The sequence below is a fragment of the Mercurialis annua genome, linkage group LG3, assembly GCF_937616625.2.
Source record: "Mercurialis annua linkage group LG3, ddMerAnnu1.2, whole genome shotgun sequence".
In the NCBI taxonomy this organism is placed as follows: Eukaryota; Viridiplantae; Streptophyta; class Magnoliopsida; order Malpighiales; family Euphorbiaceae; genus Mercurialis; species Mercurialis annua.
Genome location: NC_065572.1, coordinates 58,273,221 through 58,294,580, shown reverse-complemented (window position 1 = coordinate 58,294,580; position 21,360 = coordinate 58,273,221). Strand labels below are relative to the sequence as shown.

The 21,360-nt window shown below is 34.1% G+C and overlaps 3 protein-coding genes across 3 annotated transcripts; 2 read left to right on the top strand and 1 right to left on the bottom strand.

The window, feature by feature from the left end:
* Positions 1-6,733: 6,733 nt before the first annotated feature.
* On the top strand, positions 6,734-8,309 carry LOC126673975 (cytochrome P450 CYP94D108-like). The gene has a single exon (XM_050368312.2). The coding sequence runs from the start codon at positions 6,780-6,782 to the stop codon at positions 8,298-8,300; it is 1,521 nt and encodes a 506-aa protein (XP_050224269.1). The 5' UTR covers positions 6,734-6,779; the 3' UTR covers positions 8,301-8,309.
* Positions 8,310-9,585: 1,276 nt separating this feature from the next.
* Positions 9,586-11,792, bottom strand: LOC126673976 (gamma-interferon-responsive lysosomal thiol protein). The gene is made up of 4 exons (XM_050368313.2): positions 11,432-11,792; positions 11,213-11,353; positions 10,211-10,303; positions 9,586-10,055 (listed from the first exon to the last, which is right to left on the bottom strand). The coding sequence occupies exons 1-4, from the start codon at positions 11,774-11,776 to the stop codon at positions 9,831-9,833; spliced, it is 804 nt and encodes a 267-aa protein (XP_050224270.1). The 5' UTR covers positions 11,777-11,792; the 3' UTR covers positions 9,586-9,830.
* A 5,311-nt stretch (positions 11,793-17,103) lies between these two features.
* Positions 17,104-20,212, top strand: LOC126675543 (phenylacetaldehyde reductase). The gene is made up of 6 exons (XM_050370199.2): positions 17,104-17,269; positions 17,371-17,546; positions 17,626-17,811; positions 18,491-18,653; positions 19,320-19,506; positions 19,916-20,212. Exons 1-6 carry the CDS (start codon positions 17,152-17,154, stop codon positions 20,058-20,060), a joined length of 975 nt encoding a protein of 324 aa, XP_050226156.1. The 5' UTR covers positions 17,104-17,151; the 3' UTR covers positions 20,061-20,212.
* Positions 20,213-21,360: the final 1,148 nt, after the last annotated feature.

Sequence of the window (21,360 nt, the reverse complement as noted above, 5' to 3'; positions counted from 1 at the left end):
CAAGGAGTAGATTAGAAGATTTCCAATTTCATTAGACTACCATATGTAGAGACTTGCTATTCTTGAGAAGCCTGTACATCAAATTTATCCTTTGACTAAATAATATTGAATGAGATTTACCACCCTTATCACTCCATAATTGATGAGATATTCCTTATTACTCCTTTGACTCATCAATAGAATCAGGTTTGCTAATATCCTCCCGCAAACTGAGCTGAGGCTGAAGGCACAGTTTGGTGCGAAAGTGAGCAATGATGTTTTTGGGGACTGATTTGGTAAACAGATCAGCAACCTGATTAGCCGAAGGAATATATTTGGTGACAAGTAACCCAAGAGCAACACGTTCACGTACAAAATGGTAGTCCAACTCAATATGTTTACTTCTGGCATGGAAAACTGGATTAATGGTCATGTATAGAGCACTCATGTTGTCACAATAAAGAATTGGTGAAGAGACGGGCAAAATACGAAGATCTTGAAGGAGATATGTGAGCCATGTAAGTTCAGCTGTTGTATGAGCCATAGCACGATATTCAGCTTCAGTGCTAGAACGGGAGATAGTATGCTGTTTTTTTGCACACCAAGAAATAATATTAGAACCAAGATATGTGCAGTAACCAGTAGTAGAACGACGAGTCATAGGACAACCCGCCCAATCAGCATCGGAGAACGCAGATAAATTGAGCGAAGTATCAGAGGTAAGATGTAGGCTCATAAATAATGTGCCTTTAATATATCGTAGAATGCGATGTACCATCTTGAGATTAGCTACAGTAGGAGCGTGCATGAACTGAGATACATAGTTGACACTGTAAGCAAGATCGGGCCGTGTAAGTGTGAGATATTGTAAAGCGCCAACAATCCCACGATAATGAGAAGGATCGGTAAGAACAGTTGTAGAACCAGGAGGTTTGAGTTTGATGTCTAGTGGAGTAGCCATAGGCTTGCAGTCCATCATTTTGGAACGGTCGAGTATAGAAAGAGCATAGTGTGTCTGGGACAACTGCAGACCTCGAGTCGTTGGTGTAATGACAATGCCAAGAAAATGGTGAACTGGGCCGAGATCCTTCATGGAGAATTCATGGCTTAATGTTTGAACAAAAGAAGTAACAAGTGCCTCCGAGGATCCAGTAAGAAGCATGTCATCTACGTACAAAAGTAAAACAAGAATTCCACGATCAGAGTGACAAATAAATAAAGATGGGTCAGCAAGACTACAGAAAAATCCACATGAAAGTAGAAATTTACTGAGTCGATCAAACCAAGCACGTGGTGCCTGCTTAAGACCATACAATGCGCGTTGTAGCTTACAAACATAATTTGGAAACTGGGTGTTAGCCATACCTGGGGGTTGATGCATGTATATGTCTTCAATAATATGACCATGTAAGAACGCATTTTTCACATCCAATTGACGAATACACCAATGTTTAACTAGAGCAACAGATAAAATTAACCGAATCGTACCTGGACGAACGACAGGAGAATAGGTTTCAGTGTAATCAAGTCCATTTATTTGATGATAACCTTTAGCGACGAGACGTGCTTTAAGACGATCCAAAGTTCCATCAGGTTTTAGTTTTGCCTTAAAAACCCATTTTGAGCCAATTACATGCATATCAGAGGTCCGAGGGACGAGTTGCCAAGTCTGATTTTGACGAAGAGCATCTAGCTCATCAAGCATAGCAAATTTCCAACCTGGATGGGACAAAGCTGTTTTGATAGACTTAGGTTCAGGTGGCATAGTAGAAGATGAAGTAACTGTTAATGCATATTTGGGATTTGGTTTAATTATGCCATGTTGAGATCTAGTGACCATGGTTTGTGGAAGAAGTACGGGTTGCAAAGTGGGAGCAGATAAATTATCATCAGATGCAACATATCTGATTGATGTGGCTGTTCGCATTGGATCTGAAGTATCAAGGCTGGTTGTTGAGACAGCCTGCGTAGAAGTAGAGACCGTGGGACTGGTGGGTGCAGAATTGGTCGTTGAGGCAGCCTGCGTAGGAGTAGAAGTAGCGGGGCTGGTGGGTGAATCAGTATGCATAAGACTATCAGATATGTTGTTAGTTGAAACAACAACTTGAGGGAGTGGTATATGAGATGAAGACAGCAGAGGTGTTTCCAGTTTTGAGGTACCTGTATCAGCAGAACCATAAGTTAACAACCAAGAATCAAAAATGCGATTCACGTGAGGAAGTGAGAGAGGGGTGTTTGATGCTTTAAAGGGAAATGGTGTTTCATCAAATGCAACATGCCGTGAAATAATAAATTTACGACTGGATGGATGATAACATTTGTATCCTTTATGTTTTTCACTATATCCGACAAACACACATGAAACACTCTTTGGATCAAATTTGTTATTTCTAGTGTCCCAAGTGTAGGGAAAGCATTTAGAACCAAATACACGAAGAGATGTATAATCAGGATGTCTTCCATGTATCATGAAGTATGGTGTATTAAAAGTTATAGCAGAAGAAGGTAACCGATTAATAAGAAAAACAGCAGTTGAAAAAGCTTCTAACCATAAGTATAAAGGTGCATGACTATGAAATAACATTGTCATACCTAGTTCTCTTATTATACGATGTCGACGTTCAACCATACCTGTTTGTTCTGGTGTATAAGGACATGAAATCTGATGAAGAATTCCTGTAGCAATAAAATGGGAAGAAAGTCGAGAATTAATGAATTCTCCTCCTCCATCAGAATGGAAAGTCTTTATTTTTTTATTGAATTGACGTTCAACATATTTTTCAAATGCTAAGAAAGCATCAAAGAAATCGGACTTATTACGTAAAGGAATTATCCATGTATATTTCGAAAAATCATCTACTAAACAAGCATAAAAACGAAATTTGCCAATAGATAAAACTGGGGCAGGACCCCAAAGATCACAATGTATCTTATCAAAAATGCCAGAACTTGAGTGTTCAGATAAACTAAAAGGAAATTTACTTAATTTGCCTAATTGACAACTATCGCAAAAATGATCTTCTTTAGGGCCTAAAACTTTGATCAGTCCTTTATTTTTTAAAAGCTGAACTGTTGAAAACTGTGAATGTCCTAAACGTTGATGCCAGATGTTTGTAGTGCCGGATCGAAATCGACAAGAAAAATTTGCTTCTGGTTCATCTGTCAGAACATATAAATTACCCTTCCGTTTCCCTGTTAGAAGTGGTTGACCTGTGTTCTTGTCCTTCACATAAAAATTAACATTAGAAAATTCACATGTAACAGGGAATTGAGAGGTAAGTTGACTTACAGAGAGTAAATTTTTCTTTAAATGTGGTACTAAAAGAACATCATGAAGAGGTAACACATTATTTTTTTGTTTGATAATTGAATTACCAATACCTGTTATTGGTAATGAAGATCCATCTCCAATAATAATAGAATCAGTTCCATGATAATTATTAATATTTGTTAGCATACCTTGTTGCCCGGTCATGTGATTTGAAGCTCCTGTGTCTGATGTCCATTCCGTTTCAACAACAGTGTTATCCAATGTAAGTGCAGCAAGTGCTTGTGGATGCTCTTGGCTAGATTTCTTTGGTAACCACCAGCAAATTTTTGCAATGTGCCCGCCTTTATCACAAAATTGACAAGTCGAGTCTCGGTACATATCTCTTTCAGCCGCAGTCATCCTTCGTTCTCCATGTGGTGGTGGACGTCGTTGTTGTGAGTTGAAGGAGCCAGAAGTATTTTGTGATTGTCCACGTGAATGTTGTGCCTGAAAACCACGACCTGCAGAATTAAAAGTGTTATACTGATTGTTAGGTGTGAGATTTCTAGCTTGTTTTTGATGTTGTCCATAGAAAGCCAGATGTGTTGTGGAGATATCTGACTGATTTGAAAACCAATTTCGGCGATGGTCTAAGTTCTGCAGTTGTGAGATCAGTTCTGAATAGGTTGGTCTTGGAGGTTTTAACATTGTGGTGGTGAAAGTTTTATATTGTGAACCAAGACTTGTGAGAAGGCAAAAGATTTTTTCTTTATCAGGTACAGGTTTTCCAATCGCTGCAAGGTTATCGCAAAGACCTTTGAAAATTCTTATGTGATCAGTAATGGTTTTACTGTCATCCTTGCGCAGATAAGTGAGCTGTTGTCGGAGAGTGAATTCTCGTTCTTGAGAATCTTGTGCATATGCTTCTTTGAGTGCTTCCCATACTGCCGATGCTGTGTCTAACCCGATAACAAGACCAAGTGTTTCTTCGGAGAGAGTTCCGATTATCCACCCTCTGAGGAATCGATCTGATTTTTGCCAAGTAAGAAATTCTTTTGTTGGGGTTGTTTCTGTGTTTGTGATTTCTGTATTTTGTGTGTTGAATTTGATTGGAATTGGGTTTTCTTTGTTTATATGGTGAATAAGATCTTGACTTTCGGCTAGGCCTAGTACCTGTTCTCTCCATAATGGGTAGTTTGATGGGTTGAGTTTTAAAGTGACAAAGTTTCCGACATTCAAAGAAAGTGAAGTCATGCTGAAAAAGGAGAGACAGAACGTTCCCTGCTTTGATACCAAGAAGAAATTTAGAATTGAGAATTAGAAACACAATTGGAAGAGTTTAATGAGTAGCCTTTTTATTCAATAATTTCTTGATATCTAACAATGAAAGAAACAAGTCTATATATAGAGATCACACATGCTACTGCTGTGTGAAACAAATCTGCCTAGTGCAGATTTGTGTTCATATGAATCTCCATAAATCAAGAGATAATGCCATGTATCAAGGAGTAGATTAGAAGATTTCCAATTTCATTAGACTACCATATGTAGAGACTTGCTATTCTTGAGAAGCCTGTACATCAAATTTATCCTTTGACTAAATAATATTGAATGAGATTTACCACCCTTATCACTCCATAATTGATGAGATATTCCTTATTACTCCTTTGACTCATCAATAGAATCAGGTTTGCTAATACTTTTCACAATAAAAAAAACGTGCCACCCCTTTCATATTTCATCTTTGTCAAACTTCTAACCTTTGGAAACAAATTGTAATTTTAAAAAATAAACTTTGACGTTGTATTTTTAAGGATATTTTAGTTTTTTTTATAGGTCTTATATAAAGAGGACTTTATATAGACTTGGATTTAGCCTAGATGTGTCTAGTTTATTATGTATGGTGCTAAAAGAATGAAAAAACTACTGATTTGATCATTGAAAGTGTTAAAAAGGCATTCAAAATTTCTAATTTTTGTACATGATCAATCTGCAAAAGCATATAATTTTATTAAAGTGATCCATAAAATCGAACCTAAGGGATTAATTCAATTTTCTAAACTTATATGACAATGTTTCTGAGCTTTATGGGTTATTTGTGACGATTACAATCCAATTCTTCAGATTTGTCGCTACGTCTCAATTTAGTTTTTTGAATATTTAAACAGACCAATAGCTCATCACGAAGATGAATTTTTCTAAAAATCATCATTTGACGCTATTTATCATTTTTTCCGCTCTCCAAAAAAGAAGTATCAACTATTTAAAATATAAATAATTATTGTCCAGTAAAAAAATAATTGTGCAAAATTTAAAAACAACAATCTGTTAAATATGAAATAATTGAAGATATAGAATACATAAATTTATAAAATAATACTTATTTGATTATGTAAAGTTTTTCAATAGAATGCATTATCAAATGTATAATTGGAAGGATAAATTTATTTTAAAATTAAATTTAATGCACCACATTTTTTAACATTACCATTTGATTACTAATTACAATGGTAAAACTTTATTATATTATTAAGTAGCTTAAACTATTACTTTTATCCATCATAGAATACTATGAAAAAATATTTTTCATAAATAACTTTTGTAGTTTTTGCTGATGAAACTTTTAAAATACATAAAGAAACGCAAGTCCTCCGTTGATCAAAGAACAAATAAGGACAACATAATTTTTAAATCAAAATGTAGAAAAAATGTACAAACGTAAAAAGTTTGTTTTCAACGTATAAAAGAATAACACTTACTATTAATAAATTATAGTTCAGATCATTTAAACGTTGGACAATATTGTGTTAAAAACGGTTCAGCTCGTCCTATAAACACTACCAAAAAAAATCGTTTTTTTACTGTCACATTCCCTTCTCTAATATTTTTTCCGTTATCCCATATAATTTTTTCAACAAAAAAACATTTACGATAGTAAATTTTTTAATTATTTTTTTTTATCATTCAATTTTCTATATAGTGAACGCACTATTAATTTGTTGCACGAATAACATGAGACAACATTATATTTGTATAATTTTTCATATTTCTCTCTTTTTTTTTCTATTATTCACCAACCCAAAGTTTCTCTCCATACTAACCCCTCCACATATCTCTCTATTTCTTTATGACATTATTACTTTTGCATCTTTTTTGTCCAAAATATATAACTGCCTACATCAATAACAAAAAAATTTAAGAAAAATCAAACACAAAATAGATATATTTTTTAATTTTAAACCGATCAAAACTATAACTGTAAAATAAAATTGATCAATTTGGAATACGTCCGGTTCAAATCCGTTTCACCTTTTTTAGAACTATGAACCCAGAATTTCAAATTAAAACCACTAGTTATATAGCTTTAGTCACACATGTCCAAAAAGCGGCCAACCAAATTTTTTGGCTGATTTTCTGAAATACCTCTAAATATTTTGCATGAGTCTCGGGCCTTTTCAAAATTTATATGCTTCGCATATAACTTAGTTGAGGAGTAATAAAACATCATAATATTATTAATATATCTTCCTATTCAATCTGCTCTCTAACAATGGAACCCTTATCTCTTCAATTTCTTCTCTTATTTTTCATTTCCTCTTCGTGTATCTACCTATATTTTCTCTACTCTTCACAAACTAAATCCACCAATAGAGGTTTCAAAGCCTACCCTATACTAGGAGTTTTGCCTGAATTCTTGAAAAACCGCCACCGTTTCCTCGACTGGACAACCGAAGTGCTTAGCCGTTGTCCGAATAACACATCTGTCTTTCGCCGGCCCGGTCCCGGTAATGTCCACGGGATCATCACAGCAAACCCTTTAAATGTTGAACATATTCTCAAGACAAACTTTGACAACTATCCAAAAGGGGAGAGATTCATCTCTCGCCTCGAAGACTTTCTCGGCCAAGGAATCTTCAACTCTGATGGAGAATTATGGAAAGTTCAAAGAAAGACTGCTAGCTACGAATTCAACACTAAGTCGCTTAGAAGTTTTGTGATGGAAAATGTTCGGGTTGAGATCTCGACAAAACTTGACCCGATTCTCTACAGAGCTTCGGAAACGAATCAAGTGTTGGATTTGCAAGATATAGTTGAAAGATTTGCTTTTGATAATATATGCAAACTTGCTTTCGACGTCGATTTTGATTGCTTAGGCAGTAGTGGCAATGCTTGCTTGAAGTTTATGCGTGCATTCGACGAAGCTACTACAATTAGTTCGCAAAGGTTTATGTATACTCTTCCATTCTTATGGAAATTCAACAAGTTTTTCTTGTTGGGATCAGAAAAGACAATCAAAACATCGATCAAGATTGTTCATGAATTCGCTGATGAGATTATATGGTCAAGAATGGCGCAGAGAATAGATAACAAAGATCAAGATTTACTATCGCGTTTCATCGGAAACGGTGATAACTCACCAGAATTTCTTCGAGATATTGTTATAAGCTTTATTCTAGCAGGTAGAGACACTACATCTTCAGCTCTGAGCTGGTTCTTTTGGCAAATATCAATAAATCCGCATGTGGAAACAAACATAATCAAAGAGCTTGAACAGATTAGAGCAAGGAACGGTAAACACTTGGATGATCATACTTACAGCTTTGAAGAACTTCGAGAAATGCATTATTTGCAAGCAGCTATTTCAGAGACAATGAGATTGTATCCTCCGGTACCGGTGGATACAAAAGCTTGCCGTAATGATGATTATCTGCCGGATGGTACGTTTGTAGAAAAACATTGGTTTGTAACATACCATACATATGCAATGGGCAGAATGGAGAGCATATGGGGAAAGGATTGCACTAAATTTAAGCCGGAAAGATGGCTCGATGAGGATGGGATTTGTAGGCAAGAAAGCCCGTTTAAGTTTCCGGTGTTTCATGCTGGTCCGAGGATGTGTTTAGGTAAAGAAATGGCTTATATTCAAATGAAATCAGTAGCTGCTTCGGTGATAGAGAGGTTCCATATTGATGTACAGAACAAAGAGAAATGTCCTCAGCATTTGTTGTCTTTGACTCTTAAAATGAAAGATGGCTTGCATGCCAAGGTGAAGAAAAGATGCAACTACTAGCCAGTGTTTTTGCTTTAAAAAATGGCAGTATATATAACTTATAAACATTCCAAATAGATTAGTGGACAAAATTAATGTAATTTTTTTTTTGTTATCAAAGGTGGAAATCGATTTTTTAGAGTCTCATGTTAGTTGTTAGTTACCGAGGCGTGGTTCAAACCCACAACCTCTCGATGCACTTAGAGACGCCTTAACCATTCAGGCTAGGCCCGCATTGGCTAATGTAAAGTGAAAACGTTCTTTTTGTAAAATCTATTTAGTTCAGTGTTATCCTACTAACTAGTGTGTGTGATAAAAATGCTTATTTGTCTCCCTATACGGCTATAACCATAAAAATTATAGCTTCTTGTAATTCATTGTAAGCTTGACAATTCTAAGAAATGCAAATGATGGTAGTTTTGTTCAACTACACAAGATAAGCTATTGCAATTACTCTTTAAACATCTACTGTGCAGATTAAATCCCCGAATGACACATAAAATTTTGCCAATATATTTTTAAATTAATACCTAACTTTCATTTTGTATCTTTTTAATAGTCGATCTTTAATTTTTACTCTAAGCGAAAATACCTCAATATTTTCCAACCAATAACGTGACATGAAAAACCAACTAAAACATATTCTAGAATATAGGCTTAATCACCAAAAAAACCTGCACCTTTTCAGCCTCTTTTCAGTTGTACTTCGACGTTGTAATTTTGCCTATTCACCCAAATTCACACCTTAAGTTTCCAATTCCACCCTCATAATTAAATTGGACTCTTTTTCACTCAAAATAAATTCATAAAAACCTTTACAAAGTACTTATTTGAACTTTTTTTCACTTAAAAAATTAAAAATGAATGACTTATTTCAAGTTTTTGCAAATGAAAAAGAGATCAATTTAGTACTTGAGGGTGGAATTGAAACCCAAAGGTGCGCATTTGGGTGAATTCGACAAATTGCAACGTCGGGTTGCAACTGAAAAGGGGCTAAAAGATGTGGTTTTTTTGGATTAAGCCTAAAATATACTGCTACATGAGTTGCCACATCAACTGCCATACCAGAAGTCACTTCAAGAAATGATAAATGACAGCTGATGTTGCAGCATAATCAAAGAATATACGATGTTGCAGCATACGATGTCAGAATATACCTCAATAAATAGTGCAATTTAGGTACAACCTAAGTATTTAACCCACTAATGTGCGGATAAATCTTTATAAAGGTTTCTCCTAGTTTGGTGCAACTCAGTACATCATTGCATCAGGAATACCTAAAGGACAACAAATTAAATAGCGAAAATACCTCAAAATGCACTTCATGTACAACTAAAGCACAACAAAGGATACTGGAATATTTCACAGCACATACATGTGGTGTATTATAAAAGAGCAATTCATTATGATTTCTATAATTTTGACTTAATAGCCAATGGCATCCTGCAGCCACCCTAAAATAGATACTGAACTAAATAAGCAAATATGCAATCATTAATACAGTACCAGGAAGCGAAATTCCAAAGATATTGGAATTGTGAAAGCATCTATCTATGCGGAAGCTGCCCCGTTCATTCGCTGCATCCACAATGATAAGGCTGAAATAATTCGTCCTGATAATGTAGACATCTTCTTGTCCTTGTATGAAACTGGAGCAATTGACATTGCTTTACCCCTTTGGCTGGTATAAAGGGTTACTTCACTACAAGCTTTAGGAGCAGAATTAGAAGTGCTCTTGTAGGCCTTGCAGATGTAACTTACAAAATTTTCATAGTCCTGTAGAAAAAGCATTGACAACAATGGATCCAGTCAATAAAACCTTATTAATATCTTGCTCAAACCATGTTACACAAGTTGACCATAGCGTTGACAGAAAAGTGAGAGCTGATGAATGACGGACTTATCACTGGGAGATAGTGAAAGGAACGAACCTCATAAAGTGGCTTCCCATCCACCACAACCCAAGGCACATACTGATGAGGCGGCTGCAGAGCATTTGTTTCAGCTGCATATTGTAGTTCAAGCTGCATAAAGTTGGAAAATCAAAATCAGGCCAATTTTACAATTTTTGGAAGTTGATTAACGTAAAATAAAAGGAAACACATTATTTTTTCTGACAGAAAAGCAAATGACTCCTGTTGCATAAGTTGGCAAACATAAGGTTACAACTTAGCCAGAACCGGATCAACAACAAAAGGAGCATGATAACATTCAAAAAGAGAAACAGACAGAAAAGATAATTGAGAATATGTTAGATACATTAATTTGTACTAGTCGCACAATTTTTTTACTCCAAACCACTTGATTTGAGGAATTATTTCTTGCTTTCATTTAGTAACTAGAAAAAAATAGTGTCCTGTTGCACCAACTTCACATTATTCCGATGTGATGAAAGTGGTTATCCAAGAGAGATGGTTCTGGAGGTAAAAGAAGTTAAAATCATCAGCAGAACATGCCCCAATAATGTTTTGTGGTTCACCTATTCTTTTGGTCTCCATTTCCTCAAAAACAAAAGTTTGTGAAGCAAATAAAAACCTATAAGGATAATATCTAAATTAAGTGGTCATCCAAGACAGGGTAAGCATAAGTTGTGTTTTCACTTAAATTTCATTTACCACGAGGCTCATTGCCCGTATATAAACTTTGTATGAATATGAGTGACGGAAAAAACGTACCCTTTCCATATAAGCCTAATTGCCTCCCAATGAACCTCATCTATAAAACCAACCATGAATAGTTTTCATTTAACCTCTTAACCCCAGCTTCCTCAATTTGTCATGTCCAAGATTTAAGGCTAAGTTTTCATCATATAATCAATACAAAGATCACAGCTTCTCGATCGAGTAAGAAAACAGATACAAATTCTAACAGCGGCTAATATAGACTCAAGCAAACCAATAATCAATCACTATATAACATTAACATATCATCACCTCTTTGCCAAGTCCGCTAGCGTAGCAATCCAGAATAGGTTCTGCAGCCAAGCCCAATTTCGCAAAGCAAGACTCCCATTCAGTGTATTTGTGCTCAACCACCAGAGACTCCACACAATGGATGAAACCAAAATGCTCTTCCTACATCAAAAACAAATCATAACCCAAATTCCAATGGATTAACCAATTAACAAGAAAAAAATGAGCTGAATTACTCACAAAACGAGGCCAAAGATGAATAGCACAAGCCTCCACTGTATCCAACAAACATTCAGAGGGACCGTGCTGGCAAACGAAGGTGTCGTTGGATTTGAATTTGGTGTTGCCCCAAGGCGAAAGATGGAGATCCACAATGGAGAAAAGATCTTTGTCTTCTATCAACTTCTTGGCTACGTAATTCACCATGAATCTTGAGCAGTACGGACATAGCGATTCATAGTAGAAATCTACTTTTACTTTCTTGGCTGAATTTGTATCAGATGAAGAGGCCAAAGAGAAGGAGATGATAATTAAGCAGAGGCATAGAAGAAATTTTTGAGATGATGATGAAGAAGAAGAAGCCATTATTTGGATAATTTATGAATTATTGCAACACAAGGTTATCATCTTGGGAAGGGATTTTCGCGCTCCAACCATTATAACTACGCTCCAAAGTATTTATGTATAGACTAATATACCCTAGGTCATACATAATGTTCAAAGCAAAAGTGCGAATCCTCTAGAATTAACAATTATTTTTACTTTTTGTTTTTAGTGGCATAATAGTTAATCCTATATACATTAAAAATATATAATTCACAAAATATATCTTAATCACAAAATTTCTTAAAATTATTTTTTAATACTATTTAATTAATTAATATTAATATATTATAAATAGAACTAATCATTGGATATACCCGCTTGAATCGTATTTACACATTTATTTTGTCACATCAATTTCAATTTAAACATATGGTAAACATGTTTTTTATATGAAATTTAAATTTTATAATTAATTTAAATTTTAATATAAAAACGGATAGTTCTGATCTAAGACAATATGAATTTAATATAAGATTCGACCTTAAATAGTAAATGATAATATTTTATTAAAATTAAATAATTTAGTAATCGCTGAATGTAAATTATTTTTTTAATAAATTATGATAAGTGTAAATAATTTATATTTGGAAAAAAATTATACTTAAATAATGTAATGAATTTTATAGGACAAAATATTTATAAGACTTAGAAAAATCAATATACTAACTTATAAAAGAGAAGCAAAAATCACTGTTCATTGAACAGTGTTCTGCTTCTCTCTTTTTTAACCTTCGCACCGCCTTTACTTCAATAGATATGAAAACTGGTTTTGTTGAAATAGTGCCTTATTAGCTGTCTAATTATGTAATTTCATTCCTTTTTTACTATTCAGTCCTTGGAATAGAACACAATCACACATTAATAACAGGGTATTTACGCCTTTTACTTATTACAATAAGCCACATGCTGTTATTAAATTGAAAATGGATGTCCTTTACGGTAAATAGTGCGCAACTTCTTGAAGAAGCACCTTCTTGGAGAAGTTATATTTCTTTGTGAGCTTATCCAAATGGTTACAGCTGTTAAGTTGTCTCATGTGGCAGCTTCCTGTCCACACTTTCTGTTTATATCCTTCAATCTTTACCTCAACATTAAACCAATATATAACTCAGTGTTTGAAGAAGACTACCAACTTTCATTTTCCATCTTCTTCATTAGGTTAGCAATTAGTTGCAGTACCGATTAATTGTTTGCTAATTGAGCTTCTTTAATTTGTTTCAGAATTACAAGTCCAGTTACACAAGCTATTCATGTACAAATAATGAATTAGATAATTTGTATTGCTTATATTACCTACAAGTGAGCTCTTTACTGTCGATTTTACTACTAACTCTGTTCATCTCTTGGTATTAGAGACAGAAAGCAGGAGATCCAGGTTATTCAATTCAACTTATCAGTAATTCACTGTTGGTCTTTCTATCGGTCTTGCATGTGTCCTTGATTGTTGCGTTTCACCTCGCATATACATAAATTTAGAATATTCAAAGAGAAATATAATTTTGAATTGAACACGTAAAAGCAGTGTATGCAGTTTCAATGTTACTCTATGCGATTGATCTTTTTCCTTATCGGAAGTCTGCTTCTTTTCTCTGTTCCGTGTGTATCCAGATGACTCTCACCGTTTTCTCTTGATAGTGGCTATTGCAATGACTTTTAAAGTTTCTTTTTGAATTTGAGACAACATTAGACGGCTGAAGATGATGAAAATGAACGTTGTTTAATGTGATGTTCGTTTAGGGTTAGAGACACGGCTGTCAAATCAAACGAATGTGAATAGCCGATAAAATGAACGCTACAATTTAAGTGGTGCTAATTAACTAAATAATGCTACGTTTAACCCGTAAACGCAGCCTTTGACAGCACGTTGAGCTGATGACCTTGAATCCATTCTGCCCTTAATTGACTGGATTCCAAATATCGGAGAGGAGGTGGCCTAATTTTAAAATTATTAATCATCAAGTATAATTAAAAATTAGTATTGGACAAAACACTCCAACCATTAATTGGCCCATTAATTTAATTTCTTAAGAGTTGGTAGAGGGCTATAATCATGGAAATAACTGGAGTCTATAAAAAAAACACCATTTTTCTAAGTTTAATTTTGCACAGTACAATTGTTTTAGAATAAATTTAGCATGTAATTTTTTTTTTCAATTTAACTAAATGATATTTAAATAGAGAAAAAAATACTTTTTATTATTGCTATTAATAAATAGACATACATTTTAGTCGCTTATCATTTTTTGAGTTTTGTAGTATTTAAAAATATTCTTAAAAAGATGTGAATAAAAGAACCCGTTATATTTAATTTTAATAGTTATTAGCGGGTATTAGTTGCTTCGTATGAGTCACGGTAATGGTTTTACATGGTAAATAATTAATATAGTGTTTTTAAGTTTCAACAATGTGTTTTTAATAAAATTAAAAACACGTATTTGATATTAGACGGATTTACAGTATTAGAATTAATATTTTTTACATACATGAACAGATAAATAATCTTAAAATTAATTTTAAATACAATTATGTCCAAGCATGTTTTATTTATTTCTGATAAGGGCGTTAAAAAAGATTATTTTATTATACTTCAATTTTTTTCGTCTGTAATTGAATTTTTTTATCTTGAATTATTTTTACCTTTCTAAAACTCATTCACATAAATGTATATATCAATCTTTTCATTTAGGATTTTATTGTCCAATCAATATTGTCTAACTACAATACTCCCGAAGCAAAGCGAGGGTGAATGTACTAAATTAAAATTTAAAATTATAGTACACATAAAATTAAATTCTATTTTTATTTACTTTTCAAGAAGAATTGTGAAAATACTTTTTCTTTTTGAAAATTAATATAAATGCATAAACTTGGAATATATAAAGAGGAAGACATTAGGGACATATTAGTCAACTCACAAAGTTTTGGAGTGCAATTATAAAGTCATGGAGTGTAAAAATCGTTTCCCTATCATCTTTTTTGATTTTGATCCGACTGTTGGTAACAAAATGAACAAAGGATCACTTTACCCCCTGAACTTGGCACAAAGTATCAAAAACGTCCAAATTAGCAAAACGGGATCACTTTTACCCTGAACTTGTAAAAAATGGTACAAAACCCCCCCTCCCCACTCTCACCAAAGAGAGTGAGATACACTCTCCGGTTTTGATGGTGGTTTCGGTTTTATAAGGTGGTTTTTGATAAAAAAAAGTTTAAAATGGTCCTTATTGTTTTTAAACATTTTAAATTAATACCTAATAATTAAAAAAAATAAAAATTAATCCCTTTAATTTAAAACTTTATATCACAAATTAACCCACAAATTTCATTACATACAACAAATTAACCCTCAAATTAATTTTTTTAACAAAAATAAATTAATTTTTTTTAATTTTTTTTTTAAGAAAAACAGTCCCGGGGTCTGTTCTTCTTCCTCAAGAACAGACCCCATGGATCTGTTCTTGAGGAAGAACAGATCCAGGTCTGTTCTTGGAAGAACAGACCTGGGTCTGTTCTTCCAAGAACAGACCCTGGGTCTGTTCTGAAGAACAGACGCCGGCGTCTGTTCTTCGAAGAACAGACCGCGTCTGTTCTTAAGAGCAGACGCGGCGGTCTGTTCTTCAAAGAACAGACGTGGGTCTGTTCTTCAAAGAACAGACCCAGATCTGTTCTTTATAGTACACATAAAATTAAATTCTATTTTTATTTACTTTTCAAGAAGAATTGTGAAAATACTTTTTCTTTTTGAAAATTAATATAAATGCATAAACTTAGAATATATAAAGAGGAAGACATTAGGGACATATTAGTCAACTCACAAAGTTTTGGAGTGCAATTATAAAGTCATGGAGTGTAAAAATCGTTTCCCTATCATCTTTTTTGATTTTGATCCGACTGTTGGTAACAAAATGAACAAAGGATCACTTTACCCCCTGAACTTGGCACAAAGTATCAAAAACGTCCAAATTAGCAAAACGGGATCACTTTTACCCTGAACTTGTAAAAAATGGTACAAAACCCCCCCTCCCCACTCTCACCAAAGAGAGTGAGATACACTCTCCGGTTTTGATGGTGGTTTCGGTTTTATAAGGTGGTTTTTGATAAAAAAAAGTTTAAAATGGTCCTTATTGTTTTTAAATATTTTAAATTAATACCTAATAATTAAAAAAAATAAAAATTAATCCCTTTAATTTAAAACTTTATATCACAAATTAACCCACAAATTTCATTACATACAACAAATTAACCCTCAAATTAATTTTTTTAACAAAAATAAATTAATTTTTTTAATTTTTTTTTTAAGAAAAACAGTCCCGGGGTCTGTTCTTCTTCCTCAAGAACAGACCCCATGGATCTGTTCTTGAGGAAGAACAGATCCAGGTCTGTTCTTGGAAGAACAGACCTGGGTCTGTTCTTCCAAGAACAGACCCTGGGTCTGTTCTTCGAAGAACAGACCGCGTCTGTTCTTAAGAGCAGACGCGGCGGTCTGTTCTTCGAAGAACAGACCGCGTCTGTTCTTAAGAGCAGACGCGGCGGTCTGTTCTTCAAAGAACAGACGTGGGTCTGTTCTTCAAAGAACAGACCGTCTGTTCTTTGAAGAACAGACTCCGGCGGTCTGTTCTTCAAAGAACAGACGCCGGAGCTGCTGCTCCTCAGGAGCAGCAGCTCTTCTTCTCCGGCGAGGAGCTCTTTCTCGCCGGAAATTTAAAAAAAATTTGATTTTTTTTTTCTGAAAAAAAGTTCAAAAAGGCCCCTGGATTAATTAGGAGTTAATTATGATTAATTGGTATTTTGGAATCTCACTCTCCAATTTAGTGCCACATCAGCATTGGGGGGGTTTTTGAACCGGTTTTGCCAAGTTCGGGGTAAAAGTGATCCGGTTTTGCTAATTTGGACGTTTTTGATACTTTGCGCCAAGTTCGGGGGGTAAAATGATCCTTCGTTAACATGCATGATTTACAGGTGTATGCTGCCAGATCCCGCCACCACACCCACGTGCTACATCGATAATTAGTTTTTTTTTATATTTTTTTTTTATTTTAATTACGCAGTTTAATTTTTTTTATTTTTATATACAAATTATTATTATTTTAAAATTTATACACGGTACTGAGATGTCATGTTGAAATGAAGGTCATTTTACACTAATAAATATACGTTCCTTCTGCACTGTGCATAAATTTGAAAAAAAAAAATAATAGCTTATAAATAAAAATAAGAAAATTTAAATTCTATTATTAAATGAAAAAAAATGTTTGTTATTTTTTTTAACATTAACCTTTTTAAAAAATTATATTTGATAAATTAGCTTTCGGACAGCACACACAGTGAGTCAAGTAGCCGAAGCAGACACAACAATGTCAAAAGAAGGAGAGACCGTCTGCGTTACCGGCGGCAGCGGCTGCATAGGCTCATGGCTCGTCCTTTTCCTTCTCCAACGCGGCTACACCGTTCACGCCACCGTCAAAAATCTCAGTTACCATCTTCTCCTTCAACTCCATTTCAATTTTACCTTCAGTTCCTGTAATTCATTTCTTCTAATAATTCTTGTTTTTTTCATATAACTTTCAATAAAGACGACGAAAAAGAAACAGAGCATCTAAAATCTTTGGAAGGAGCAACAGAATCAAATCTTCATCTTTACCAAATTGACCTTCTTGACTACGGCTCCATACTCTCCGCAATCACCGGCTGTACTGGCGTTTTCCATTTAGCTTCTCCTTGTATCGTCGATCAAGTTCAAGATCCTCAAGTAATTCTTTTCTTGATTTTGTTGAAATAAAGAAAATGTGTAAATTTGGGGGTTATATTTGTAATTTGGATACTTACAGGGGCAGTTACTTGACCCGGCGATCAAAGGGACGGTGAATGTGTTGACGGCGGCGAAAGAAAAGGGAGTGAGGCGCGTGGTTGTCACTTCTTCTATCTCTGCTATTACTCCTAGTCCTAACTGGCCTGCTGACATTGTTAAGAATGAGGATTGCTGGACTGATGTTGAATACTGTAAGCAAAATGAAGTGAGTACTGTTAGCTTCTAGTGTTGATTTTGTTTTTCCTTATTGTACGTAAACTTCTCGACTTCCTATTTTTCGGATTTTTGTTCCGGAAAGCTTTTAAAAGTCCTAAAATTTTAATTGTATTACCTGTTTATGTTAAGAAAAAACTGGTTTTGTAGGTACCCGTTTCAGCGTTTTTGTTTTCATGTACGTAGATGTTACCTAGGTAACACTGATACAGATAATACTTGGACACAGACACGGAAAAACGGTGTATTTTAAGGTTTCTTATGTTAAAAATAAAGTTTTGTTTCCGAAACACCAAGTTTCCGTTACATGTCCAAAACGGTAAGTTCATTGAATGAAGTGTCCGTGATACCTGGGATGTTGCTAATACTTCTTACTTTGCAATTGATTTGAATTTGAAATTGGAGTGAGTATTGTTACTTAACTATTAATCTTATTAAGCTACTCTACATTGCAAGAAACTTGTCTAGTTCTTGGCTTTTTATTTTTGTTTTTGGAAACTTCTGAAATTTCAAAACTTTAAATTTATAACGAAAAAAATGTTGTTTTGCTGTTTGCATTTGCGTTTTCATCTCCGTGCATGAGATATGTTACTAGTCACTGTTTAATTTCTGCAATTAATTTGAAATGGATTACTGTTTTATTGATTATTGTGGGTTGTTATTTTATATAGTTATGGTATCCATTATCCAAGACACTAGCTGAAAAAGCTGCATGGGAATTTGCAAAGGAGAAGGGGTTGGATGTAGTGGTGGTGAACCCAGGTACTGTTATGGGTCCTGTTATATCACCAACTCTCAATGCCAGCATGTTGATGCTTGTTCGTCTTCTTCAAGGTAATAATTTTCTTTTTTTCCGGTAACTTAATTTAGTCGGTATTAATTGTTCAGTTTGTATAGTGATTCTATATGCCTTTAATATAACATTACACTGTCATGAAATTTTGGCATTGTGACTACCTCATGTATTTTTCTTATCAAAAATTTTCTTCAAAGTTAATTTATGCTCTACGCAAAACATCAGTATTGAAACATTTTTCTATGTTTGTGAGTATAGGGGAAATTGGTCGATGAATTGTTTTCCAAGTCAAAATTAAAAATTCTTCTGAATCATGAAAAGGGTATGAAACGTTATAAGAATTGCCAACTTGTGCTGATGACTCCTGTTATGCTATTTATATTTTTTAAGTTAATTTACCCTCTGCAGAAGTATTATAAAACCACATGGTTGGAGCTCTTATCGGTTCAAACACCTTGTTTACGTAAGAATAGATTATGTATGATTCTACCTTGGAAGACGTTTGTTTTCAAAATTGATTTTGTTTATGTCATTGTCAAGAACAGTATTAAGCATTTTATTCTAACTGTGGTTCCTAATAATAGACCTGTAATAAAGTCTTCAGTATTTAACACGTCCTTCAATAACATCTGATATGCATTTAATGTTCCGTGTTTCTGATCGTTAGGAAATGCTCTGTTAATGACACCTTATCTCCATTGCAGGTTGCACAGAGACGTACCATGACTTCTTTATGGGATCTGTCCATTTTAAAGATGTAGCCATGGCACATGTCTTAGTGTACGAAAACCCATCGGCATCCGGTAGGCACTTGTGTGTTGAGGCAATATCCCATTATGGTGACTTTGTGGCCAAGGTTGCAGAACTATATCCCGAATATCAAGTGCCTAGGTAAAAATCCAACAACTCATGTGCATCTATTATATCCGACAATTTTATCTTCTCAATACTGCATCTGTTATATCCGACAATTTTATCTTCTCAATACTGCATCTGTTATAACATCTAAGAATTCCATCTAATTCTACGCTTGAAATATAGTCCATTTCAATATGATCTGTGGTGATAGCTAAACGAGGAATAATACCATTTTTTTCCTATAACTTTCTATCTAAAAAACATAGTTGATCAGTCAAATACGCTCATCACGATTAATAGGAAGCACTTCGTATACTGAGTGAGCCATTGAAATAAATTAAAGTTTTGGTTGTACTTGAAATGTATTATCCTTGTGTGAGGATCATTAATGTTTGATTGTGATAGAGAGCCTCTTTGAGCATGGTGCTGTCTCTTGATGCAGGTTGCCAAAGGATACCCAACCAGGCTTATTAAGAGCAAAAGATGGAGCTAAGAAGTTGATCGACATGGGTTTAGAATTTATTCTGATGGACCAAATTATCAAGGATGCTGTCGAGTGCTTGAAGAGCAAGGGGTTCGTTCCGTAGCTGAAACTGTAATGTATTTAGCTAGTAATTAGTAGTGAAGAATCTGTGACTAAATAGTCTGTAGTGTGTGTTGCCGTTTATGTATGCATATGTGAGTTTTGAGTAAGCTAGAATTATTAGTTTCGAGGAAAGTGCAAGTGCTAATTTTCTTATATTCAGTCTCCTTTCTAAATTCTACTAAAAGTTATCACTTATCAATGTTGGCTTATGAGGATAGGATGGTCATTCGGTTCAAATCAAACTGAATAAAATTGTAATTCTGATTGTTATTTTTTAAAATTGTATAGAATAATAGAACTGAATTAACTATTTTGATTGTTTTTAGTTTAGTTAAGTTTGATTTTTTCAGTAGTTTCTTTTGTATTAAAATTGTTATTCTTTCTGATGGTAAGCAGCCTCCATAGTGGCTACGTCTAACTTCCATTTAGTCTGCTTCAGTGGCCGAGTAGTGTCCAAATTGAACTACTCAGACTCGATTCGAATTATTCTAATCAAATAGACTGCATAAATTTAATACTCCCTCCATCCCGTAAAGATAGAAAAAGTACCCATTTTACAAGAATTAAGAAAGTAGTTATTTATATGTAACTTGTAATAATTTGTCCAAATTACCCTTTATAATCAATTAGTTATGTACATTTCCCAAAGTCACTCTACTAATTATAGCACTTACAACTCATTTATTTATCTTTTCAAAATATGCATTTAATGTTTTATGATAAGCATGTAGGGGTATTTTGATAATTTTTGACTTAACTAACTCTACTTTTTTTATTTTTATGGGACAAAAAAAGATTGTACTTTTTCTATCTTTATGGGACGGAGGGAGTATGTAATCGAACTGAATGGAATCTCATGTGAGGTGTAGCCCAGTAGGCTACTTTTTTATTTTATTTTTCCGAAAGATAAAATTTCATTAGATGAAATAAACCGATTACAAAGAGTCTCGGTTCTAGTCACAATATTCGGATTAGACATCGCAACAACCTTACAAGGACGTTTTTAGCTACTAAGACCTACCCAATAAATTCTAGAAAAACATAAATTTAAGGCCTATGCCTCAAAAACGAGAAAATTACATGGAATCTCCCAAAATTTTAAATGTTTATGTTAGTGACTCGGAATTTTATTTTTTACAAAAATCTCTCAATTTTAAAACATTCTTTTCATGCCTACCTATTTATATTTGTCATTCCTATTTTATCCCTTCCTATGGTAAATGTTTAAAACTTGGGGCCAGAGCTTTGCCTCCCGCAAGGGACCTACCCGGTTCGAGTGGGAATTAGTCTGAATGTGAAAG